Source organism: Schistocerca cancellata, chromosome 2 (genome assembly GCF_023864275.1).
Source record: "Schistocerca cancellata isolate TAMUIC-IGC-003103 chromosome 2, iqSchCanc2.1, whole genome shotgun sequence".
Classification (NCBI taxonomy): Eukaryota; Metazoa; Arthropoda; class Insecta; order Orthoptera; family Acrididae; genus Schistocerca; species Schistocerca cancellata.
Genome location: NC_064627.1, coordinates 800,433,143 through 800,461,089, shown reverse-complemented (window position 1 = coordinate 800,461,089; position 27,947 = coordinate 800,433,143). Strand labels below are relative to the sequence as shown.

The 27,947-nt window shown below is 43.2% G+C and overlaps 1 protein-coding gene across 1 annotated transcript in view; it reads right to left on the bottom strand.

Annotated features, from left to right (window-relative positions):
- LOC126162660 (vacuolar protein sorting-associated protein 11 homolog) overlaps window positions 1-27,947 on the bottom strand; it is a 202,161-nt gene that overhangs the window by 24,780 nt on the left and 149,434 nt on the right. Inside the window, exons 15-19 of the mRNA XM_049919301.1 lie at window positions 14,124-14,296; window positions 13,564-13,765; window positions 2,220-2,315; window positions 1,942-2,029; window positions 1,695-1,845 (exon numbers count right to left, since the gene is read on the bottom strand). Coding sequence (XP_049775258.1) covers window positions 1,695-1,845; window positions 1,942-2,029; window positions 2,220-2,315; window positions 13,564-13,765; window positions 14,124-14,296 — 710 coding nt within the window. The remainder of the gene's footprint in view (window positions 1-1,694; window positions 1,846-1,941; window positions 2,030-2,219; window positions 2,316-13,563; window positions 13,766-14,123; window positions 14,297-27,947) is intronic.

The following is a 27,947-nucleotide window of genomic DNA, read 5'->3' as shown; positions in this document are numbered from 1 at the left end:
CAATATAATTTTGAGATTTCTGAAACTGATGGCTTTCTGGGGAAAAGACATGGTCCGGACCAAAACAACAGCAAAGGACATGTTGGAATAAGAGACATTTGTCATGTATTTCACCAGCAAGCCGGCCAAGACAGTAGGTGCAAAATTAACAGTAATGAAAAGGATAGATTGCTGCTCACCAAACAGATGGCACGTTGAGTTGAAGACAAACACAATAAAAAGACTGCTACTCATTAAGCTTTTGGCCAAAACCTTCATCAGCAAAGAGAGAGAAACACACAATAACACACACACACACACACACACACACACACACACACACACACACACACAAGCACATCTCTCAGACATGACTGCTATCTCTGGCTGCTAGGCCAGACAAACTGATGTGTCCACATGAAAAAATCCTTCCCACACAGCCTAGTCAACTGGGGATGGCACATCTGCAGGGACAGCAGCTTCCTTGCCCAGTATGCTGAAGGTCTCACAAAGGCTTTCACAGATAGGCACTATCCCCAGACCAAGTCTGCAGATTCCCTTGATATATCCCACACACTCGGGGCTTTGATTACCTATCATTATGCTCTGATATGAGATACATTTACCCGAGATCCAAACCACCCCTCCCAAAGTGGTGTTCTGACACTTACCCAACCTTCACATCATTGTAGTCCACCCCATGCTGCCCCCCAATCCCAGCCCCTTGCCATATTCCATGGAAGACCTATGTGCAAGACCTGCCCAATCCACCTACCCAGCACTTCTCATTCCAGTCCTGTCACAGGCTTATCCTATCCCATCAGAGGTTGGGCCAACTTGTGCAAGCAGCCACGTCATGTGCTGGCTTTGCTGCAATCATTCCTCAACTTTTTATACTATTACGGCTACCAACCTACTGACCAGATATCCACCAGGATGAATGGCCTACACCAAGCTGTGGCCAAGAGCAAAGTGGACTACCCTGTTGCACAACATGCAGCTGAACATAACATGCTTTCATTTCCATGGCTGTTGCAAACGCCATCTGGATCCTTCCCACCATCACCAGCTTTTCTGAACTGCACAGATGGGAGTTATTCTTGACACACATTCTCCGCTCCAGAAATCATACTGCCCACAACCTATGATAATTTATTGTCCCCACACTCTCCAGCCAACAGTTTATGCCCCCTCTGTCCTATCACCTCCTCCTAACTCACAGCCCTTACTATGCACTGCTCTCTGCCAATGCAACAACTGATCTCTTCTCTTCCTCTGCTCCTCTCCTTTGCATTTCATTTCTTCCCCTCCCTCCCCCACAGCCTCCCAACACTGCACCAAGTGGCCTTGTCTGCCACACCTAGTCCCTGCATGCTCCACCAGGCAGCACTCTTCCCTCTTCCTGCACCCACACCCAGCTATTCCTCTCCATTCCCCACTTCACTATGAATTCTTCCTCCTGCTTGAAGAGTTGCAGTTTCAGTCTGGTCTGAGCCTTGTGACGAAAGCTTTGGCCGAAAGCTTAATGTGTAACTGTCTCTTCATTGTGCTTCTCTGCGACTCAATGTATCATCTGTAACTAACTAAATTTTGGCTGTGGCATCACATTTCTGCCTATTTCATCTCTTGTAATTTGACCTAATTGTATCATCTTCAGTAAAAACATGATTATATTGACGAGGAAACAACCATATTTTATATAACTGGGAACTTACTTAGTGATGGCTTTTCTGACACAGAAGAATCAGTTATAAGAGTTAGCTTATTGAATACTCCACGCCCAAAATAATCTGCTACTAATGAGAAACCATCCTCAGCACGTTCTAACTGGCTATGGAATATTTCATGAAGGTCACGACTCTGCTCCTGAAGAAGGTAATAACATTATTTCACACATGAGAAGAACTGAATTTGGTATTTAATCATATTATATTCCTTTTGAGAGGCATGTGCATTGATTACCTGTGACTTGATTATATCCAGTATTTTTTTGTTATCTGGCAGACAGGCTGGACACTCATTTTCATTTTCAGCAAAGCTCTGAAAACAGCTGAATGTTGGATGTTCAAAATTAGAAATACACTATAACAATGGTAGAAGAACTATGGATACTCAGTATTACATTTTTATGTCACTTAAATAATGAGCTCATCTTGTAAAATTTTATGTTCATGGAAAAAAGTGTAATCAAGTAAAATAATAGCCATAAATTTAATACTACATTATGTTGTATAACTTACTGTTGGTGATATGAGTGCTGGCACAGAAAATGAACAGAAGGTAGCTCCAACTGGTGGTTGCAAGCAGAACAGCGCGATGTTTGGAACACCACAGCACTGAAATATTTATGGGAATGGTCTCAGCTGACTATATCATATATTCTATACATCACAAATAAACACAACTGGAATGACTATGTTCACAGACTGTGTAGAAAATGCAGCCATTATAAACATACAGAAACACACAACAAATAATCAGTTGATAAAGGGACATCAGGTGTGAAGTGTGAAGAAAAGAGAGACAGAAAAGTTTTATATGTAGAAAATTAATTAGAAGAAATAACTAATGTGATTTATCACCACAACAACAATGACAAAAATAACTTAAATAACTTGAAGTACTACTTGAGATAATTTAGTCTTCCCCAACAGTCAAGGTTCCTTGCAAAGGAGGGTGCAACAGTTTTTTGATTGTATTTCAGAACTATGATTTCTTTTTTTTTTTTTTTCTTTTTTTTTTTTTTTCTTACACACCTTTAATTTAAAGTCATATTGTATAATAAAGGCCAAAATCTCTTTTCTGATTTTCCCTCCATGCACAGCTTGTTTTCATGTAGTTTCATTCTGATTACAGAATTAATGGGATATTGTTTAATTATTTTTCATGCATGAAATAAATTGCACAAAGTAGTTAATTTCATTGAATACTTTAGGAACATTATGCTTCAATAGTAACACAAAATAAAACTTGCAATTAATACATTCTCTAATCTAAGCATCTTCAGAATAGGAGGGAAATAACTGGAACAAAATCTATGAGAGAAAAATCCTGCAACCCACAAACACTTTCCACTGAGTGAGTATTGTGTGCTATTTTACATATAAAGCAATATCTTCAAAAGAGAGAGAGAGAGAGAGAGAGAGAGAGAGAGAGAGAGAGAGAGAGAGAGAGAGAGAGAGAGAGAGCTGCACAGTTCTCAAGCCATTTTGGTTAAAATAAAGAAACTTGAATGTGCAGTTGCTCACTGTACTCGTACAAGAAACATAACTAGCTAACACTGCTAGCATTTGCTTATTGTAAGTGCACTTAATTTAGAAATAATTTGGCCCAAAAAGTAGTTTTAAAAATATTTCTTTCATATCACTGCTGCGCACAAGCCTCCACATCTTCCAGTCAACATACACTATATCCTATTGTTCATAATGTCATCCAGTCTTCCTCTTTTATCTGCAGCGGCCATCTTTATAACGTCTATCCAGCATGTTTCTGGTCTTCCTAAGAAGTCCCTTCCAGTTATCTCTCCAAATTAACTCGAGCTATTCTCACTTGTTCCAAACCATGACCAAATCACTAAGAGTCCAGATATTTCGACTCACTCTAGCAGTGATCCTTTGATACCACCAATCTCTCTCACCTCTTCATTTCTTAAACTACCCAAGTTTATATCCTGGATCTTGGGCCTCAGGAACTTAATGTATGACAAGTGTACCACTCTTTGTGTGAGGTTGCACGTTTCAATAGCATATACAGGATGAGGCGAAAGTCTGGATACTCCCCTATAGAAGTTGAATGGTGAGAGGAATCATAATGGTGTCTAGTGTGGGGTGGCGGTACAAGGGGGCACAATTTATAGGTGCTATGGCAACAGTGGTGACTATCTTGATATCCTTCATCTTAGATTTGGATTACATGCTTCAAATGGGAAGGGGGTCATGTGGCACATCATTTTGAACTCCCTCTTTCTCAGGAAAACACATGTGAAATCTGTTTTAAAATATCTTTATTTGTGTAGGAGTTTTGGCCTGTTAAAGTTTGAAATTACAAGGAGGTGATCAGTTCTGTTTATTGTCGCAGGTGATCCACAATCGCACCTGCACTGCAGGAACACATTGAAACTGTGTTAATAAGTGGTGGATCAAGTACCAGAGGGATTGCTGCTAACTTCAGTACCTGGCATCTTATGAGAAATGACATTTCATATATGACAGCGTCTAAGTTGTTGGACAAATTTTGTGCAACAGGTTCTGTGGTGGACAAGCCACACAGTGGATGTCCAAGAACAGCCGCCACCGATTAGGAGACTGTAACAGCAGTAGTTGCATTGTTTGTAAAACATCCACATCACAATATGCACTGGTTATGAGCAATATCCAGTGTCAGTTCCCATTCAATCCTTCATGTGCTATATACACACCAATGGCACCCCTACAAGTTACAGTTGCAATACCATCTCTCAGCAGATGCAGTTTGCAGAATGGGCTCAGGAGCAGCGTAACAGGAATTCAAACTTCGCATAAAGTATTGTTCAGTGACAAAGCTAATCTCTATGTGCAAAAACAAGTAAACAAACAGAATCATCATTATTGGTCAGATGCAAACTCCTCATGGGTGGAGCCCTGTAAAGATGCCGGTGGAGGAAAAGCAATGGTTTGGTGTGGGATTTGGGACACAAGAATCATGGACCCAGCATTTAATGTCGGTATCTTCAATGGTGAGAGACACCTTAACATGCTCTATGGGTATGTGCTACCAATGCTGATGAATCTACAGGGTGATTTCCAAATCCTCTTCCAACAAGACAGTGCACCTCCCCACTATGCTACTGAAGTCGGACAGTTTCTGGATGAACAATTTGCAGGTCGCAGGATAGGTAGGAGGGGTCCATCTGGATGGCCACCAGGGTCCCTTGATCTTGTAACTCTTGACTTTTATCTGTGGGGACATCTGAAATCAATTGTGTATGAGGTATAAATCAACAATATAGCCCATCTTTGCCAGCATATTAAGGAGGCATGTGTCTCTGTTGACCCACAGATCCTGTTTTGTATGCAGCAGGACTGGCAAAAAAGACTTTAATCGTATGTCCAGTGCAATGGAGGTCATATTGAGCATATGCCATAATCCCGATTCTGACAAGTGCCCCTGATTTTAACAGGTCATAACTCCTACACAAATAAAGATAGCTTAAAACAGGTTTCATATGCACATGATGTGCCACATGACCCCTTCCCATTTGAAACATGTAACCCAAATCCAAAATGGAGGATATCAAGATGGCCTCAGCTGTTGCCGTAGCTCCTGTAACTTCTGGCCTCACCTACTGACACCCCATACAAGATGCCATTATGATTCCTTACACAATTCGTCTTTCGTAGGGGTGTATCCAGACTTTCACCTCACCCTTTACTTCAGGAGTAATGGACATCACTTGCCAAATAACAGGCAGCAGATGTGCAGAATCTCTCTCCAGTCTGATTCACTTGATCCTCCTCAACCCAACATGTCACCTTCGTGGACACTTACCGCCACCTCTTTGTTGGCTCCATTCACACCAGTGTCTACATTAAGTCCACTAAACACCAACAATATAAGCATCTTTACAGCTATCATCTGTTTCACACAAAAAATTGCTCTGATATTGCTTAGCCACCCATGAAAGGCATATCTGCACTGACGAAAATTCCATTGCTCAGTATGCTGGAGGTCTCTCAAAGGCCTTCACAGACAGGCACTATACCACAAATCAAGTCTGCAAGTAGATTGCATATGCCTTATCCTCATACATCTCTAATCCTTCCACCACCCTCCACAATCAGCTGCAAAAGAGTGACCCCTTCATCACCCAATGTCATCCTTGACTGTAGCAACTGAACCATGTCCTTCACCAGGCTTTGATTTTTTTTTTTTTTTTTTTTTTTTTTTTTTTTTTTTTTTTTTCGGGCGCACAACTTCAATGGTCATTAGCGCCCTGACGACGTTAAAAATGCACCGCGAGGCACAAGTTTAAAACAACAACTAAAAGGGAAAACACAATAAAAGACAGACTGACAGGCATAGGATTAAAAAACAGCATCATCAAATGTCCTTAGTGAGGTTTGTCAAATTGATAAAACGAAGAACACGAGCAGCTAAAATGGCATCTAAAGTACATGGCAGGTTAAGATCGAGACGCAGCGCGTTAAAATCCGGACACGATATTAAAATGTGGCGGACCGTCAGCAATTGCCCACATGGGCAGAACGGCGCCGGCGCAGCCGTCAGCAGATGGCGATGGCTGAACCGGCAGTGTCCAATTCTTAACCGGGCCAAAACTACCTCCTCCCGCCGAGAAGGGCGTGAGGAGGACGTCCAAGCCACGGGAAGAGGTTTCAAGGCCCGAAGCTTGTTGGCTGTAAGGGCAGCCCAATCGGCATGCCACAGCGATAAAATGCGCCGACAAATAACCCTGCTAAAATCTGACGAAGGGACACAACAAGAAGCTGTCCGAGGCTGGAGGACCGCAGCCTTGGCCGCGGCATCTGCAGCTTCGATCCCAGGGATACCGACATGGCCAGGGACCCACATAAAGCTAACCGGAGAACCGACGTCCACCAGCTGCCGAAGAGAGCGTTGGATCCGGTGCACGAAAGGGTGAACCGGATACGGATCACTGAGGCTCTGGATGGCGCTCAGGGAATCGGTGCAGATGACATAAGCAGAATGTCGGTGGCGGCAGATGTAAAGAACAGCCTGGTAGAGGGCAAAGAGCTCAGCTGTGAAGACCGAACAATGGCCATGGAGCCGGTATTTGAAACTTTGTGCCCCGACAATAAAAGAACACCCGACCCCGTCATTGGTCTTAGAGCCATCTGTATAAATGAAAGTCATATTGATGAACTTCGAACGAAGTTCCACAAAACGGGAGTGGTAGACCGAACCGGGGGTAACCTCTTTTGGGAGCGAGCTGAGGTCAAGGTGAACGCGGACTGGAGCCTGGAGCCAAGGTGGCGTGTGGCTCTCGCACACTCGAAAGGTTGCAGGGAGTGAAAAATTAAGGTGTTGAAGGAGGCGACGAAAGCGAACTCCAGGGGGTAGCAGGGCTGAGACATACAACCCGTATTGACGGTCGAGAGAGTCGTCAAAAAAGGAACGATAAGACGGATGGTCAGGCATTGACAGTAGCCGACAGGCATACCGACAAAGCAGTATATCGCGCCGGTAGGTGAGCGGCAATTCGCCAGCGTCAGTATGAAGACTCTCTATGGGACTAGTATAAAATGCTCCGATCGCAAGTCGTAAACCCCGATGTTGTATGGAGTTGAGGCGGCGTAAGATGGATGGCCGTGCAGAGGAGTATACGAAGCTCCCATAATCCAGCTTGGAGCGGACGATCGACCGATATAGACGAAGTAGGACGGTTCGATCCGCTCCCCACGACATACCACTGAGAACATGGAGGACATTTAAAGAACGGGTACAACGGGCGGCCAAATATGACACATGTGGAGACCAGCTAAGTTTCCTGTCAAATGTAAGGCCTAAAAATTTGGTTGTCTCCACGATTGGGAGAGCAACGGGACCGAGTCGTAAGGACGGTGGGAGAAACTCTTTGTAGCGCCAGAAGTTAATACAGACCGTCTTCTCGGCAGAAAAACGGAAGCCATTGGTGACACTCCAGGAGTAAAGACGGTCAAGAGAACGCTGAAGACAGCGCTCCAGGACACGTGTACACTGCGCGCTGCAATAGATGGTAAAATCGTCCACGAAAAGGGAGCCTGATACATCAGCTGGGAGGCAATCCATTATGGGATTGATCGCGATGGCGAAGAGAGCGACTCTCAAAACTGAGCCCTGTGGCACCCCATTCTCCTGGTGAAAGGTGTCTGACAGGACAGAACCCACACGTACCCTGAACTGTCGATCCATTAAAAAAGAACGAATAAAAAGAGGTAGGCGACCGCGAAGGCCCCATGTATACATGGTGCGGAGAATGCCCGCCCTCCAACAGGTGTCGTAAGCCTTTTCCAAATCAAAGAACACAGCCGCGGTCGGGCGCTTCCACAAGAAGTTATTCATAATGAAGGTCGACAAGGTAACCAGATGGTCAACAGCAGAGCGGCGCCTACGAAATCCACATTGTACATTGGTAAGTAGGCGTCGAGACTCGAGCAGCCAAACCAATCGAGAGTTAACCATTCGCTCCATCACTTTACAGACACAGCTGGTAAGCGAGATAGGTCGATAACTGGAAGGCAAGTGCTTGTCCTTCCCCGGCTTAGGAATCGGGACAACAATAGACTCGCGCCAGCATGCGGGAACAAGTCCCTCAATCCAGATGCGATTGTATGTACGAAGAAGAAAACCTTTGCCCGCAGGAGAAAGGTTCTTCAGCATCTGAATATGAATAGAATCAGGCCCTGGAGCAGAGGACCGTGATCTGCCAAGTGCGTTTTCGAGTTCCCGCATGGTGAATGGGGCATTATAACTTTCATGATTCGAGGAACGGAAGTTAGATGGCCTAGCCTCCTCTGCCTGTTTGCGGGGGAGGAAGGCAGGGTGGTAATGAGCGGAGCTCGAAACCTCTGCGAAAAAGCGGCCGAAGGCATTGGAGACATCCTCAGGGGCCACAAGGACGTCATTCGCGACTGTCAAGCCAGAAACTGGTGAGTGGACCTTAGTGCCAGATAGCCGGCGCAGGCTACCCCAGACAACAGAAGAAGGAGTAAAACTGTTGAAGGTGCTTGTGAAAGCAGCCCAGCTGGCTTTCTTGCTTTCTTTAATAATACAACGACACTGAGCACGTAATCGTTTATAATTGATACAATTCGCCACTGTAGGGTGGCGTTTAAAGGTGCGTAAAGCACGTCAACGAGCACGTAAAGCGTCTCTACATGCTGCGGTCCACCAGGGGACCGGTACGCGACGTGGAGAAGAAGTAGGGTGAGGGATGGAATATTCAGCAGCAGCGAGAATGACTTCCGTGAGGTGTGCGACCTGACGATCGCAGCTTGTGAAGGTTTGATCTTGAAGGGTCGCCCTGGAAGAGAAGAGCCCCCAGTCTGCCTTGGAGATGGTCCAACTAGAGGAGCACGGAGAGGGGGTATGCTGCAGGAGATGGATAACACACGGGAAGTGGTCGCTCAAATATGTATCAGAAAGGGCATACCACTCAAACCGGCGTGCAAGTTGGGTAGTACATATAGAGAGGTCTAAACGGGAATAGGTGTGAGATGTGTCCGAAAGAAAAGTAGGGGCGCCAGTATTGAGGCAGACAAGATTGAGTTGGTTGAAAAGGTCTGCTAACAGGGAGCCCCTCGGGCAGGATGCTGGAGAGCCCCAAAGGGGATGGTGGGCATTGAAGTCTCCAGTTAACAAAAATGGTGCAGGTAGCTGAGCAATAAGTTGCATCATGTCTGCCCTGGTAACGGCAGATGACGATGGAGTGTAAACGGTACAAATGGAAAATGTAAAAGTGGGGAGAGTAATGCGGATGGCAACTGCCTGCAGGCCGGTGTGCAACATAATGGGATCGTAGTAAATATCATCCCGGACCAGCAACATAACCCCTCCATGAGCTGGGATACCTACCACAGGGGGTAGGTCAAAACGCACAGAGGTGTAGTGTGTCAAGGCAATTTGATCGCATGGGCGTAGCTTCGTTTCCTGGAGGGCTACGACGAGCGGATGGTGCAAGCAGAGCAGCAACTTCAAGTCCTCTCGGTTGGAGCGAATGCTGTGAATATTCCAGTGAATAAGTGCCATCGTAATAAAAGGAAGATGAAAGAAGGGGTCACCTCGAAGGCCGCTGAGGGCCTGGCTTCGAGCGAGCACTGCCGCCGCTATCAGTAGGCGGACAGTCATCGTCCATTGGGTCTATAGGTTCATCGGCCATCTTGGGAGGATGGCCGGGAGGGGGAGCTTCCACCGCCAGTGAACGGCCAGATGTTCGGCTACCAGCGGTGCGGCCAGGCGAAACGGATGACGGCCTGGGGCGGCAACCGCTGGGTGGCGCAGGAGAAGAAATGCACCGTGGCGGAGAAGGAGAACTGTGCTTCCTATGAGCCTTCTTAGAAGGACGTTTGGTGGAAGTACCGGTCGAAGGCTGGGAGGTCGAGGTACGTAGGAAGTCTGCACGGGATGGGTCCTTCTTGAAGGCCCGTGCATCGGACTTCTGGGTCTTCGTCTTAGCATAAGCTGATGAAGGGGCTGGTGACTGTGGGGTGATGGGAGGAAGAGGAGACGTCGACCGCGCAATCTTAGCACTGGCCGAACGGACGACCGTGGAGCTGAAGGTCAGATCGCATGTCTGGGTTGCCACCTCCCGGGTAGTCCAAGGAGAGGCGAGGACAGTACTGTATTTCCCCGCTGGGAGCAGCGTGGGCTTCCTACTAGCCAATAGCTTGTGAGCAGCCGAGGTGGACACTTTCTCTTTGACCCGAATTTCTTGGATACAGCGTTCTTCCTTATAGACAGGACAGTCGCGGGAGGATGCGGCATGGTCACCCTGACAGTTCACACAATGAGGAGACGGAGGTGGACAGTCACCTTCATGGGCATCCCTGCCACAAGTGACACATTTAGCCGCATTGGAACAAGACTGTCGAGTGTGATTGAAACGCTGACACTGGTAGCAGCGCGTAGGTGTCGGGACATAGGGGCGAACAGAAATAACCTCGTAGCCCGCCTTGATGCGCGATGGCAGCTTAACACTATCGAAGGTCAAGAAAAGTGTCCGGGTCGGTACAAGGTCATTGTTGACCTTTTTCATGACCCTATGGACAGCCGTCACGCCCTGCTCAGCGAGGAAAGATTGAATCTCCTCGTCAGTCAATCCGTCGAGGGAGCTAGTATAGACTACACCACGAGACGAATTCAAAGTTCGGTGGGCCTCCACCCGGACAGGGAACGTGTACAGGAGTGTGGCTCGAAGCAGTTTTTGTGCCTGAAAGGCGCTCTCAGTTTCTAGTAATAAGGTACCGTTACGCAACCTGGTACAAGATTTGACAGATCCGGCTATGGCATCTACGCCCTTCTGGATAACGAAAGGGTTGACAGAGGAAAAATCCTTTCCGTCCTCAGATCGAGAAACGACGAGGAACTGTGGGGCAGGCGGTAGTACTTTTGTCACTGGTGGCTGGTCACGTTTTCGTTTTTGGGCAGAAGTCGAGAGAGATGGAGTGGAATCCATTGCGGAGGAATCCCCCATGATTGCCAGCGTCTCTGATGGCGCGCTCCTTCCTTGTGGGGACCCTCTCAGAGGGCACTCCCACCTTAGGTGAATGTTTACACCTCAGGTCACACCTCCCGAGAAACAGACGGAGGGACCAATCGGCATGGTCAGAAGGTATCAGCTCAGGCAATCACCCCTCCCCGGGCCTGGCCTTTACCAGGGGGTACGCGCGTGCCTTACATGTCTACCCACGGCGGGGAATTACGCGTTACCCCGTCACCGGCTACGCGTGCGAACGCGTGGGTCGGCCTTCAGGCACGCACAGGGAGGAAGGAAGAAGAGGAAAAAGAAGAGAGAGAGGGAGAAAGAGGACAGACTGTCTCAAACGCCGAGGCGGAGACCAGAGAAGGCAAGGAGAAGAAGGCAATAGGAAGGCAAGGAGAAGAAGGCAATAAGAAGGCAAGGAGAAGAAGGCAATGAGAAGGCAAGGAGAAGTCAAGGGAAAGAGTAAGGAAGACAGTGAGGTGGAGAAGAGCAAAGAAAGGAACCAACCGCAGGGGGGGCCAGGCTTTGATTATCTATCATCGTGCCCACAGTTGAAAGACAACCTACCACCAATTCTTCTCACCGCTCCTACAGTGGTGGTCCATCAAGCCCCACAACCTCTTGACCTAACCATCATCATCCATCTCTATGTCACTCCCACTCTCAACCCCTTGCCACAGGAGCTATATCCTTGTGAAAGACACAGGTGCAATATCTGTCCAAAACACCCACTTAGCACAACTTACTCCAGTCCCATCATGGGCTAACCCTATTTCATCTGAAGCAGGGGCATGTGCAAAAGCAGGCTTGTCATATAACGGCTCTGCTGAAGTTCTGCACAGTATTTTACATGCCTGTGAAAATCAACCAGCTGTCCACCAGAATGAATGTCCACTATCAAAGTTGACCACCCAGAGCATAACATACACAAGTTCAATTGTTGGCTCACACCACTGCTTCTGGATCCTTCCCTTCATCACCAGCTTTTCTGAACTACACAGATCGAAATTATTCTTGCAACATATCCTTCGCTCCCAACCTCTACCCAGCAGCTTCCCCTTCGCCTGTCCTTTCATCACTTCCAAATCCACACTTCCACATCATCTCATCTAGCACCACATCTCATTGGCTCCAGTGCCCATGTGTCACATGTCTCTCCCATTCACATGCCACCCCTCCCTCCCCCATTCCTATCACACACACCTGCTGCCTCTCCCTGTTGCTTGCTACCAATTCCTAACTCCTCCTCCTGCTTTCCGCCTCTTTCTGCCTCTACCCACTACAACCAATACAACCCTGACCCCTGCCCACCTGCTAAACTGCAACTGCAGCTTTATGTCTTCAGCAGGCACAATGTGTGTGTGTGTGTGTGTGTGTGTGTGTACTTTAGCTTGTCAAAGTATTGCTTCTGAAAGCTAGGCCTAAAGTGTTCACATTCTGTCAGTACTTTCCTCATTATATTTCTATAGAATATGTTATAACTGGGTTGACGTTCTTGTCATATATCACTGATTTTGATTTTTTTGGCTCCTTGAGAATCCATAGAAGTTGTCTGACATGTTGACACAAGCACGTGTGCTTCTGAATTCTATCTGCAACCTCTTTCATGGCTAGATTGCCTTAAGAATTCGTATTTCTAAAGCATGAAAAGTTTTCCACATTTTGCAGGGGGTATCTTGATGTTTGCTGTTTGCTCCTCACAGTTTGTTGATACTACTACTGTTCTGAGATTGTATATCTGGAATTCATCCATCCATTTGTCCAGCCCCACTTGTCTCTCAGAACACATCACCAATAAAGCCACGGTGTTAAGCTGTGCATGGTATTTTCCAATGTTCTTCGTTATCTCATCCATGACAGTGATGAGTGGCAGTGATGATAAGAGGACTAACTTCCTAAAATTCACTTTTGGTCTGAAACCAGGATAAATGACCTTTTTTTCAATCACACAAAGCTAGTATAGTGTTCATACAGCATTTGAGCCTTCCTCACTAAACCTTTGAGGATGCTTCTCTTTCTCAGCCACTCTCAGTTCTTTCCTCTTTTCATGCTGTCGTATGCCTTCTCGGCATCAAGGAACACTAGGAGTAAGTCACAAAGAAAATATGCTTGCAGTTGTTTTGAGGTACATGATAAAATAAATGCTACTGCTCTGAATGCAATTATAAAGAAATGAAAGCTGATGTCATCTAAAATACCTATATTTTTTATTGGCTAGGCCTTGCATCAGCACATACAATTTAATGGAAGGTGCAGGTTTTATTACACTTAATAGAATATTAATATCTTGAAAGTTTCTTATTTATATTCCACAAAATCAATTTCCTGAAACTTTTGTCTTTACATCCTATAAAACATTTTTTCCTTGACACCAGAAAAAAACAAACCTTGTCTGCATGGATTGTATCTGCTGTCGAATTTTGTCAGTCTCTTGGCGATATTTGTTGATGAGCTGCTGTTCTTGCTCTGTAAGTTCTTTTTCTGTTTGCAAAACACTGAGCAAGTAACTTCTAACATCACCAATAGTGGCTGTTCCTGAACTGGCCAAAGCATCAACAACAAGAAGTGGAGACAGAAGACGTTGTTTCTCTGCAAGTCAGAAAACAATAAGAATGTACTGCTCACTGTGACGATGATTAAAAGAAGGTAATGAGTAACAACTCAACAGATGTATTCTCCATCAGTAATATAATTTTTCCCCATTATAAAAATAAAACTTGTTTCTAACTGCACTACAATACAAATTTTGCAGAACATATAAGATGCATAATAAAATATTACACCTTTTTACAGGTTTTATTTGCACAATACATTACTTTATAGCAGGACGAAAGTAGAACACATTACATTGCAAAATATATCCTTTTGGAGGAAGCTTTGTGATTTGAACAATTATTTTACACTCAGAATTATTAACTCGTATAAAAATAAAGTTACAGTATAGTACCTATGACGCTGAGAACTTCTCCTAAGAGGTCACTTGGAGTTTCAGAATCTTTGGTACATGCCCAGAGTGCTTGAACCCACAAACTAGGATCTTGCTGACCAAATCTTCTGCATGTTGTGAGAACTGCTTTGTAATCTCTCTGCCGTATGTGGTATTGCAGAATCTGCTGATATCTGTAATTACACAAATACAGTGTTGTAACTAAAATCAGTTTTACTTGTTCTTGAATTACAAAAAAATCAATGAAGAAGTGACAACGCAATAAGGAAACTGTGACTACAAATAAAGAACTTCCACAATGAGTTATAACTGAAGTTTAAGTAACATTCAGAGGCACCAAGCATATTTTATAAATGCTAGAAGTGAAATATGTTTTCCCCATTTCTTTTCAAATTTATTTTTAGTTTTGCTATATTTTTCTGTTGTTGTTTGGGAGACCGAGAAAAAGTATTTTAAGCCTTCATACTGTAATACACTATATCAATGGAAAATAAATTAAAATTATTTTCATGCAATGGATTCTGCACTGCTTTGACATGCTCATACAGCTTAATGTGTTACAGCGTAACGACAAGTGCTGACATGAGGATAAAGAATGGAAGAGCAGAGAGGGCTGTGAGATGACGTCGGCCAATAGCATGCTGACACCAAGACAGGAGCGGCCTCTAAATGAAGAGAATATAAGCGCCATTCCACCTAGCCCCAGCAGCAGTGGAAGACTAGCCAAGCCATCGTACAAACGCTATAGCAGTGACTTATGAACTGAATTGTTTTGCTTGCATTGAAATTGTGTATACTGAAGGACATTGATTATTTTATTTGCCTGTCGCCATTTGTTTGCAACACACCTTTGTGAATACGCAAAATTAATTATTGTCAGTTTAACTTAATGTAATAAACTCTATTAATATGATTTGCTTGAACTGTTGCCTAGCGATCCAAGAAAACAGCTTCCTACGCCCTCTATATTAGACGAGTGGGCAGTTACTACATAATGCACAGCATCCTAAATTGAGAGAAGGGAGGTGGTCCATATGTGGGTCAAATCTGTGCGGCAGATTAACGGCTGTTAGTTTGGTACAACTGCCATCCTGAGTGTGGTTTCAGGTGGTTTTAGGTAAATACTGGCCTTTTCCCAATCTCTGCTTCAGAAAATAAGACACACAAATGGTTAAAATATGATAACAGACATAAAACAGAGTTTACACACTTCATGTACAAATGCCCCTCTAAGTTAACTGAAAATAGTAGTGACAGATCTGGCCACAAATTTAAAACAAAAATAAGTCTGTTGGGATAAACATTAGGAAAGAGAGAGAGAATTGTACGCTGTTTTAAAATGCTGTTAAATAACTGGTTAATGCATGCACATTGTTTTTAACAATGAAACTGCAACTCTCTCCTTCAGCAATCAAAATACAATATTTTATCAATGGAAGACAGGCCAAGCTCAACTAGAACATGATGGTTATATTAGTAAAAAGGATTTTCTCCTTAATTACCCAACTTATTAAAGATCACATGATCTTTCATTTCTGAAAAAATGTTTACTGTCTGCAGAAGTGCTCCAGAAATTTACTTACAGTGCTCATGTTCTGCCAAAATTGTGTGGTGTGCTAAAAATCCACAAAGAGCGTACATCACATTTTTAGTAATTTAGATGGACCTACTTATATTTTGGCAAAAAATTTAGAAGCATCACATATATAATATTTATACAACATTAAGAAGCATCACATATTTAGTAACTTAGATGGACCTACATATATCTTGGAAAAATATTTAGAAGCAATTCTTCATTATTCCATTGATAATAGTGAACATTATACTTCTGTAACATCTGAAATCACTATGCCTGCTTGTAATCTTTGAAGTTACATCCCTTTTTATGTCAGTCCCTCTTGATAAGTCTTTGAGCTTGGTCACTGAAAAGTCCAATGTTCTGACTTTAAGCTACTTGAAATTTAATGACAAGGTTTTCAGATACATGGAGTGACTATGAAGAATCTACCATTCACAACTGCTAACTTTTTCATGGAGGTTTTCAAGAACTAAGCATGGTGGACAAAAACTTTGAAACCAACCTGTTTTTGGATGGATATTAAGCACACCTTCACAATTTGAGCATGCGGATTACATTCATTTTAATGTCTTTGAGGTGTTTAAATTCTACTCATTCTGGCTTTAAATTTGCGATGGAAGTTGAAAGCGGCAGAAACTAATTTATGATATATTGGTGTACAAAACCAATTATGAAACTTTGGAGCACACAATTTGTTGTGAACCTATGCTCACTGATCTACACCTGTACCTAAATGAGTTGTCATATGCCATATCAATGCACTGGGTATCCTTAGCACTTACGGATGAGGACAACATGTCATCACTGTCACTAAGTCACAAGTGTTTGTATACATAAAGCCTGTGTTTCTACACAATAGGTATTCTGATAAGTAGATTTGTTGATGTAGAGCAGTTGCGGTGCTTGGAGGATGCCCAGAAAAACAGAAAAATATTTTAATGATATTATGAGAAGGAAAGCTGCTACTCTCCATGTAGCAGAGATGCTGATTCGCAGATAGGCACAACAAGAAGACTCTCACAATTTAATTGAGTGTCTTTTTGTCGTGCCTATCTGTGACTCAGAATCTCCACTATACTGTGAGTAGCAACTTCCCTTCTGATAGTATTGTTACATTCCATCCTGGATTTTCCGTTGTTTGAAAAATATTTAAAAAAATTAATACCAAGACTTTACTTCTTTTGCCAGCTTTGTTACAGATTATCTGCACATACACAATTTCCATATTACTGTAGGAGAGCTTAAAATGGTGACAAAAGTGATGGGATAGTGATATGTACATATAGAGACGGTGGTAGTATTGCATACACAAGATATAAAAGGGTAGTGCATTGGTGGAGCTGTCATTTAAACTCAGCTGATTCATGTGAACAGGTTTCTGACATGATTATGCCTGCACGAGGAGAATTAATAGACTTTGAATGCAGAATGGTAGTTGGAGGTAGACGCATGGGATTTCCATTTTGAAAATTGTTAGGGAATTCAATATTCTGAGATCCACAGTATCAAGACTGCACTGAGAATACCACATTTCAGGCATTATCTCTTACCATGGACAACACAGTGTCCAGTGGCCTTCACTTAGTGACCGAGGGCAGCAGTGTTTGCATAGAGTTGTCAGTGGTAATAGACATGCAACACTGCATGAAATAATTGTAGAAATCAATGTGGGATGTAGGACAAACTTATCTGTTAGGACAGTGCAGTGAAATTTGGCATTAATGAACTACGGTATGACTGATGTGAGTGCCTATGCTAACAGCACAACATTGGTGTGGTGCAGACACCACTAAGTCATGAACCCAAGAAACAAGGCACTATGAAAGCTGGTAGTGGCCCCATAATGATGTGGGCTGGGCTTATATGGAATGGATTGAGTCCTCTGGTCCAACTGAACCGATGATTGGAAACGGTTATCTTTGGCTGTTTGGAGACCATTTGCAGGGATTCATGGACTTCATGTTCCCAAACAATTATGGAATTTTTATGGATGACCATGTGCCATGTCATCAGTCTACAATTGTCCACGATTAGTTTGAAGAACATTTCGGACAATTTGGGTGAAAGATTTGGCCACCCGAATCACCCGACATGAATCCCATTGACCATTTATGGGACATAATCAAGAGGTCAGATCATGCGCAAAACCCTACATAGCCAACACTTTCGAAATTATGGCTGGCTACAGAGGCAGCATGGCCCAATATTTCTGCAGGGGAATTCCAATGACTGTTAAGCCCATGCCACGTCAAGTTCTTGCACTACGCCAGACAAAAGGTGGTCTGGTACGATATTTGGAGGTCTCATAACTTTTGTCACCTAATTGTATGTCAGACTGTTTGTACTGTCCACAACAGCTGCATTGGAATATTAATGCCACACAAGGATGAAACACAGATAGCTGCTGCGGCATCCCATTGCTGGTACTGTGCATCTGGTGGCTTGATTTAAATTAGTTTAGTAGACACAAACCATGGACCTGGCTGATGGTGGGGAGGCTTGCGTGCCTCAGTGATACAGATAGCTGTACTGTAGGTGCAACCACAATGGAGGGGTATCTGCTGAGAGGCCAGACAAATGTGTGCTTCCTGAAGAGGGGCAGCAACCTTTCCAGTAGTTGCAGGATCAACAGTCTGGATGACTGACCGATCTGACCTTGTAACATTAACCAAAACAGCCTTGCTGTGCTGGTACTGTGAACGGCTGAAAGCAAGGGGAAACTACAGCCGTAATTTTTCTCGAGGGCATGCAGTTTTACTGCATGGTTAACTGATGATGGCATCCTCTTGGGTACAATATTCTGGAGGTAAAATAGTCCCCTATTTGGATCTCGGGGCGGGGACTACTCAAAAGGATCTTCTTATCAGTAGAAACAAAACTGGTGTTCTACGGGTCAGAGCATGGAATGTCAGGTCTCTTAATTGGGCAGGTAAGTTAGAAAATTTAAAAGGGGAAATACATAGATTAATGTTAGATATAGTGCGAATTAGTGAAGTTCGAAGGCAGGAGGAACAAGACTTCTGGTCAGGTGAATACAGTGCCACAAATACAAAATCAAATAGGGGTAATGCAGGAGTAGGTTTTATTAAAAAAACAAAACAAAACAAAAAATTGCACAGAACATAACATAATCATAGCTAACACTTGGCTTAAGAGTCATGAAAGAAGGATGTATATGTGAAAGAGGCCTGAAGACTCTGGAAGGTTTCAGATAGATTATATAATGGTAAGACAGAGATTTAGGAACCAGATTTTAAATTGTAAGACATTTCCAGGCGCATATGTGGATTCTGACCACAATCTATTTGTTATGCACTGTAGATTAAAACTGAAGAAACTGCAAAAAGGTGGGAATTTAAGGAGATGGGACCTGGGAAAACCGAAAGAACCAGAGGTTGTAGAGTGTTTCAGAGAGAGCATTAGGGAATGACTGACAAGAACAGGGGAAAGAAATACAGTAGAAGAAGAATGGGTAGATTTGAGAGATGAAATAGTGAAGGCAGCAGAGGATCAAGTAGGTAAAAAGATGAGGGCAAGTAGAAATCCTTGGGTAATAGAAGAGATATTGAATTCAATTTATGAAAGGAGAAAATATAAAAATGCAGTAAATGAAGCAGGCAAAATGGAACACAAACGTCTCAAAAATGAGATTGACAGGAAGTGCAAAATGGCTAAGCAGGGATGGCTAGAGGACAAATGTAAGGCTGTAGAGCCATATATCACTAGGAGTAAGATAGATACTGCCTACAGGAAAATTAAAGAGACCTTTGGGGGAAAGAGAACCACTTGTATGAATATCAAGAGCTCAGATGGAAAACCAGTTCTAAGGAAAGAAGGGAAAGCAGAAAGATGGAAGGATGGAAGGAGTATATAGAGGGTCTATACAAGGCTGATGTACTTGATGGCAATATTATGGAAATGGAAGAGCACGTAGGTGAAGATGAAATGGGAGATATGATACTGCGTGAAGAATTTGACAGAGCACTGAAGGATTTAAGTTGAAACAAGTCCCTGGGATTGGACAACATTACATTAGAACTACTGATAGCCTTAGGAGAGCCAGCCCTGACAAAACTCTACCGTCTGGTGAGCTAGACGTATGAGACAGGCGAAATACCCTCAGACTTCAAGAAGAATATAACAATTCCAATCCCAGAGAAAACAGGTGTTGACAGGTGGGAAAATTACCGAACTATCAGTTTAATAAGTCACGGCTGCAAAATACTAACACGAATTCTTTGTAGACGAATGGAAAAACTGGTAGAAGCCAACCTTGGGGAAGGTCAGTTTGCATTACGTAGAAATGTGGGAACACGTGAGGAAATACTGACCCTAAGACTTCTTAGAAGATAAGATCCAGGAAAGGCAAACCTACAGTTATAGCATTTGTAGACTTAGAGAAAGCTCTCTACAATGTTGACTGGAATACTCTGTTTCAAATTCTAAAGGTGGCAGGGGTAAAATACAGGGAGCGAAAGGCTATTTACAATTTGTACAGAAACCAGATTGCAGTTATAAGAGTTGAGGGGCATGAAAGGGAAGCAGTGGTTGGGAAGGGAGTGAGACAAGGTTGCAGTCTATCCCCGATGTTATTCAATCTATACATTGAGCAAGCAGTAAAGGAAATAAAAGAAACATTTGGAGTAGGAATTAAAATCCATGGAGAAGAAATAAAAACTTTTGAGGTTTGCCGATGACATTGTAATTCCATCAGAGACAGCAAAGGACCTGGAAGAACAGTTGAACGGAATAGACAGTGTCTTGAACAGAGGCTATGAACATCAACAAAAGCAAGATGAGGATACTGGAATGTAGTCTAACTAAATCAGGAGATGCTGTAGTAGATGAGTTTTGCTATTTGGGGAGCAAAATAACTGATGATGGTCTTCAGAATCTTCCATAAGCAACTGGCCACCAGGTGACACACAGGATTCCCAATGGTGACACTGTAAGACTGTTTGGAAAAAACTCATTAAGTATAAAGTATGTCAAGGAGAGAGTGTGATCTAATAATGCTGTAACATCATCTTGAGACATTTTGCCAATGAGATGTAATGAGTCCTCCAAAGGCACATTTGTAAAAAGTGAAATGACATCAAAACCTAGTTGCCACCATTTGGCACAAACAATAGGCATCGTCGAGACCTTGATCCATGGAGCCCATATCAGCTCAGACACTGTTAACCTTCAAATGGACCTCAAAGACCTGCAAACTGTGTTGCTGAACAACAGATATTTATCTCAGCAAGTACAGATAGCACTACAGATGTACAGATGACAGAATAAGGATGAGGATCAGGCCTTCTAAAAGATAACTTATCTACCATCTTATATGCATCACTCCCATAGGGATCGCAAAGTCAAGATCAAACTAATTACAACTTACACAAAGGTGTTTTTGCAATCATTCTTTCCACACTCCATACATGAATGGAATGGGAAGAAGTCCTAATAACACCAACAATGAGAAGTACTTTCTGTCACGTATTTCACAGTAGTATAAAGAATATTGATGTAGATATACCTGATACGATGATTTCAGCTTTGAAAATAACCATACACATAAAGTAGTCCTCACACTTGAGTGGAAGGTGGCATTATTATAATTTTGATGAAGTTTCCACTGCACCATTTCCATATGAGATGCCTATGCCTATAACTTGTCATACAGAATATGTATTGCTTGAAGATACATTACTGAACTTCCTCTTACTACATCTCAAAAATCAAGTGGTCTCACATCAGGCATTCCACAGGTGTGCCCAGTGCTACACAGACCAGCACAGAAACTGCCAGTTTGCAAAAAGGCAGAACAGATCATGGATGCTGAGTGGCAGCAAGTGTACTCAAATCAGTTTGTCATGAAATCTCAATATTATTTCGCCATTTGCTGCAAAACTCGTAGCAGTAACACCTTCACCCCAACCTCAGTTTGTCATGAAATCTCAATATTATTTCGCCATTCGCTGCAAAACTCGTAGGAGTAACACCCTCATCCCAGCCCGTACCAAATCCCCCAACTCAGATCCTGGGTGTACTCTAGTGTGTAGAACTCATAAACTATGGCTTAAAAATGATATTGTGTTCCATGAGAGGCAAATAAATTTTGTTTGTCAGCTGTCATACCACAATGTTAATTGGTGTCATTCAGAAACAGCCCATTTGTGGTGGCTGATAGTAAGAAACAATAAAAATTGTGACCATGTAGACTTTCCTGGTGTGATGATACATAATATTTTGTTGTTGTTTCAACCAGTCCAACTGATGGCCATCTATCTTCAGATGAAATGCTTCTGTTGAGATCAAGCGAGATGGTGCAGTGGTAAGACACCGAACCCAAATTCGAGAAGGCTGAAATTTGCTTCCAGATTAACTTTCCATGGTTTCCCTAAGTCATTTAAGGCAAATACCAGGATGGTTGCTTTAAGGAGGACAGGTCCAAACTGCCTTGGTTACAGTAAGCCCCCATTCTCTCTTAATATCATTGTCTACTGTTGTTGTCGTTGTGGTCTTCAGTCCAGAGACTGGTTTGATGTAGCTCTCCATGCTACTCTATCCTGTGCAAGCTCCTTCATTTCCAACTAACTACTGGACCCTACATCCTTCTGAATCTGCTTAGTGTATTCATCTCTTGGTCCCTCTCTACGATTTTTACACTCCACACTGCCCTCCAATACTAAATTGGTGATCCCTTGATGCCTCAGAACATGTGCTACCAACCGATCCCTTCTTCTAGACAAGTTGTGCTACAAATTCCTCTTCTCCCCAATTCTATTCAGTACCTCCTCATCAGTTACATGATCTACCCATCTAATCTTCAACATTCTTCTGTAGTACCACATTTTGAAAGCTTCTATTCTCTTCTTGTCTAAACTATTTACTGTCTATGTTTCACCTCCATACATGGCTACACTCCATACAAATACTTTCAGAAAAGACTTCCTGACACTTGAATCTATACTCGATGTTAACAAATTTCTCTTCTTTAGAAACGCTTTTCTTGCCCTTGCCTACATAAGGTCCTGGAACACTTTCAATTACTTATTGCACAAGAGATAAACATTGTACAGATGTCACACATATTGCATTTTAAAGAGAAACTTTGATAGTTCTTTGCCGGGCACAAACAACCCGTCGTAACGAATTTGTTGTGCCTGACATAACTTACCGTACTTTGTTCTAAACATCCACTGAACAGCTGTATCACACTTGTTTTTGTCGAACTCCAACACACAGAAAGCTCGCTCTGCACCTGAACTCACCAGGTTTGTGACTAGCGCTGACTATTGGCAAATTACCAAATTATGCTGTGGCGGTATACATGAAAAAAAAAAAAAAAAAGAAAAAATAACTTTCTGGCTTTCTCTTCAAAATGACATATGTATAATATCTGTGCAATGTTTGGTTCTTGTGCAATAAATGACTGAAAGTGTTCCCGGACTTTATGTACACCCTGTATTTTGGCGATACGTTAATGATATTTTTATAGTTTGGCTCATGCTTTGGACAGCTTCAGAGATTTCCTTCAAAATTTGAACTCCATACACGAAAACATAATATTTTCTATGGGGCTGGAAAAAGAAGAATCTGTGTTATTTTCAGCCTTTTTGGTGTGATGTGTGAATGATGGCACACTTGGACACACAATATTTTGAAAGGCCACTCATACAATTCAATATTTACTAATTGGTACTGACCAGCACAAGCAATCGACATTCTGATGACTCTGATCCTCCAAGCTCAAATCATCTCAGACGCCGATAACCCGCAAGCAGAACTGGAATACCTACAGACTGTGCTCCTGAACAATGGATATTTATCTTAGCAAGCACAGAGTGTGAAATTCCCTGATATTTCCCTGATTTCCAGACAAGTTTCAACATTCTTTCCTGACAAATTTTGAGATATCAAGGATGAGTAAAGACATAAGCTGACAAAAAATGTTTGGACTCCTGCATTTCTAAACATGTGAGCAAAAATCTTAAATACTAACATCAACATATTTTGTAATGAACTGTATTTAGATGGATAAAGCAAGCCAAATGGTATGTGTGTTTCATTAAGACCACTGACGTTATTTTATTTCAATAAAAGGAAACGCATTTGGTGACAAAAATATGCATTTCCCTAGAGTCGCAAGGCAGATTTGAAATACCTTCACTGATTTCAGAAGAACCTCAGAGAAATGTGGGCCTCTTGAAAGAAGTGTTTAAGATGGGGAAGAGTTGTGTAAGACACTACTACAGTTGACTGCCAATAAAATGTTGGTTCTATTATGTTTGTTATTGTCCGTTATTACCCACTGTGTTAAACCTATTATTTTAGTGGTACTGTGTGTCTGCCTGCTTAGCTGAGTGGTAATGTGTTTTCCTACCACGTAGCGGGCCCAGTTTCAATTCCTGGTCGGGTTGGGGATTTTCTCCACTTGTGGACTGGGTGTTGTGTTGTCCTCATCATCATTTCATGATCACTGACACACCAGGAGGCCAACGTGGCATCACCTCAATGAAAAATTGGAACCCAGCAGCCGAACTTCCCTGGATGGGACCTCATGGGCATCAAGGCCACATGATCATTTCATTTTACAGGTATTGTGTGATTTTTCTTTCAAGAAATATGAGTACATAGCATACACACTGCCAGTGACTGCTGCAATTGTCTTCTTATCGTCCATACTTTCTATATACAAACTACTTACAAAGTGCCAAAATGTACTAGAACAATAAAAACACTGCACTGTACAATATACTTGTGGTGAGACAGTCACAATTCCTGAAATCTATTGCCTGTGGCCTCTGGCTTGCTGAGAAGCACAGCAGTCCTGAGTCTGTGACAAAAATCTGCTTCATTATGCCACACGCAAACAGACCCAGCCTGTGGGCCGATCGATGAGACTAGATCTGACGGGCAGGGCCTGCACATTAGTGGTAAAAACTGGGCTTCAGATTGGCAAGCCTGATCCGTTAGAGATACCCACATAAACGGCCTACGGTTTTGGCCCATCGTGGAAGTCCACTTGTGTGGCCAGCTGTTCACGAGTCACAGACACCATGCTAATGAAATGAGACCACAGTAATCAATCCATGCAACAGACAACTTTCGCAAATACTCTGAGAATCAATACTAATGAGCATAGGTAGCAACTCACCACGAAGATGATAGCTGAGTCACAGACAGACATGTAGAAAAGACAATCACACTCTCACAACTAAATTTTCGGCCATAGACTTTGTAATAAAATGAGAGCACACACTCTCACATAATCACTCAGACACAACTCACGCACATATGACCACTGTCTCCAGTCACTGCATCAACAGTCTCTGAGAATTACATCCACACAAACCACTCCTCACCCCTCCCAGCTTCTTGTCGGCAGCTGCTAGGCTAGCAGCAAGAAGTGGTGGCATCACTGACTGCAAGCTGAGCGGAATGGTAGGAAGGGGGAAGCAGTAAGAATGAGGGAGTAGGGAAGCAGTGCATAAGCAAGATTTTTTCCAGTTTTTTTTTTTTTTTTTTTTTTAAATTCTCTGATTTCCATGACATGTTTGAAATTTCCTGAACTTGTGGCAGCCCTAGCTACAGAAGTACACATGACAAAACAAGGAAACGGATCAGGCCTTCAAAATAAAAGCTTATCAACCACACATGAGAAATGCTTCAACGAAAATAGGCAAAGTATTAAGACAACATAAGGTTAAAGTGGTATTTCATACCCCATAAAAAAATCTCTGCACATTTGGGATCTATCATAGACGATTTAAAGCTGTGCAAGGCAGGTGTATATGGTATTCTGTGTGAGTGGAGTAAATCTTCTATAGGGCAAATGATGCACACTGTTCAGGATCACATTGTGGAACACAATTTGCGTACTCATCTCCTCCAAGCTAACAGGTCCACTGTTATCAAACACACTATTCCTGCTCATCTTTTGATGGAATATACTGAAACAAAAATTGGGGCCCATATTCCGAACTTTTGGAACTCTGCTGTCATGAATCAGTAGAAATACAACTGTACAAGCCCCTATCAGCTGAGATGGCTGCTCCCAGTTAGATTATGCATGGATTGATAGTTATAGGAAAGCTTTGTGCTCTGTGTAGCTGATGTCATTCTGCAATTTTACCATGCAAAGATGGTCAACCTGATATTGAAAAGGCGAGCTGCGCATGGACAGTCACAACTGGCACACCACCCACATGTCAGGGGCTTCTTAAATAGAGGAGCTCAGTGCTACTAAGTTGCAAATACATCTCTGTTAGCTAACCAACATATGCAGACTGAGTAATTCTTCCAAGATACTTTTCTATTTGAACTGCTGAGAAATAATTTTTAATTTTCATTGTTAAAACTGTCAAATGCAACAGAAAAGATAATGTGGAGAGTAATCAGCCACCTGTCAGACAACAAGCAGTATTTCTGATTTCAGATTGGGATAAAGAATTCTTGATCAATCACTAGTCAACATATATATATATATATATATATATACGCTGGCAGGTCGATAGACACACAAACAAACACAAACATACACACAAAATTCTAGCTTTCGCAACCAACGGTTGCCTCGTCAGGAAAGAGGGAAGGAGAAGGAAAGACAAAAGGATATGGGTTTTAAGGGAGAAGGTAAGGAGTCATTCCAATCCCGGGAGCGGAAAGACTTACCTTAGGGGGAAAAAAGGACAGGTATACACTCGCACACACGCACATATCCATCCACACATACACAGACACAAGCAGACATTTGTAAAGGCAAAGAGTTTGGGCAGAGATGTCAGTCGGGATGGAAGTACAGAGGCAAAGATGATGTTGAAAGACAGGTGAGGTATGAGCGGCGGCAGATTGAAATTAGAAATTAGCGGAGATTGAGGCCTGGCGGATAGCGAGAAGAGAGGATATGCTGAAGGGCAAGTTCCCATCTCCGGAGTTCAGACAGGTTGGTGTTAGTGGGAAGTATCCAGATAACCCGGACGGTGTAACACTGTGCCAAGATGTGCTGGCCGTGCACCAAGGCATGTTTAGCCACAGGGTGATCCTCATTACCAACAAACACTGTCTGCCTGTGTCCATTCATGCGAATGGACAGTTTGTTGCTGGTCATTCCCACATAGAACGCTTCACAGTGTAGGCAGGTCAGTTGGTAAATCACGTGGGTGCTTTCACACGTGGCTCTGCCTTTGATCGTGTACACCTTCCGGGTTACAGGACTGGAATAGGTGGTGGTGGGAGGGTGCATGGGACAGTTTTTACACCGGGGGCGGTTACAGGGGTAGGAGCCAGAGGGTAGGGAAGGTGGTTTGGGGATTTCATAGGGATGAACTAAGAGGTTACGAAGGTTAGGTGGACGGCGGAAAGACACTCTTGGTGGAGTGGGGAGGATTTCATGAAGGATGGATCTCATTTCAGGGCAGGATTTGAGGAAGTCGTATCCCTGCTGGAGAGCCACATTCAGAATCTGATCCAGTCCCGGAAAGTATCCTGTCACAAGTGGGGCACTTTTGGGGTTCTTCTGTGGAAGGTTCCGGGTTTGAGGAGATGAGGAAATGGCTCTGGTTATTTGCTTCTGTACCAGGTCGGGAGGGTAGTTACGGGATGCAAAAGCTGTTTTCAGGTTGTTGGTGTAATGGTTCAAGGATTCCGGACTGGAGCAGATTCGTTTGCTACGAAGACCTAGGCTGTAGGGAAGGGACCGTTTGATGTGGAATGGGTGGCAGCTGTCATAATGGAGGTACTGTTGCTTGTTGGTGGGTTTGATGTGGACGGACGTGTGAAGCTGGCCATTGGACAGGTGGAGGTCAACTCGCTATCCGCCAGGCCTCAATCTCCGCTAATTTCTAATTTCAATCTGCCGCCGCTCATACCTCACCTGTCTTTCAACATCATCTTTGCCTCTGTACTTCCGTCCCGACTGACATCTCTGCCCAAACTCTTTGCCTTTACAAATGTCTGCTTGTGTCTGTGTATGTGTGGATGGATATGTGCGTGTGTGCGAGTGTATACCTGTCCTTTTTTCCCCCTAAGGTAAGTCTTTCCGCTCCCGGGATTGGAATGACTCCTTACCTTCTCCCTTAAAACCCATATCCTTTTGTCTTTCCTTCTCCTTCCCTCTTTCCTGACGAGGCAACCGTTGGTTGCGAAAGCTAGAATTTTGTGTGTATGTTTGTGTGTCTATCGACCTGCCAGCACTTTTGTTTGGTAAGTCTCATCATCTTTCTTTTTAAATATATTTTTCCCACGTGGAA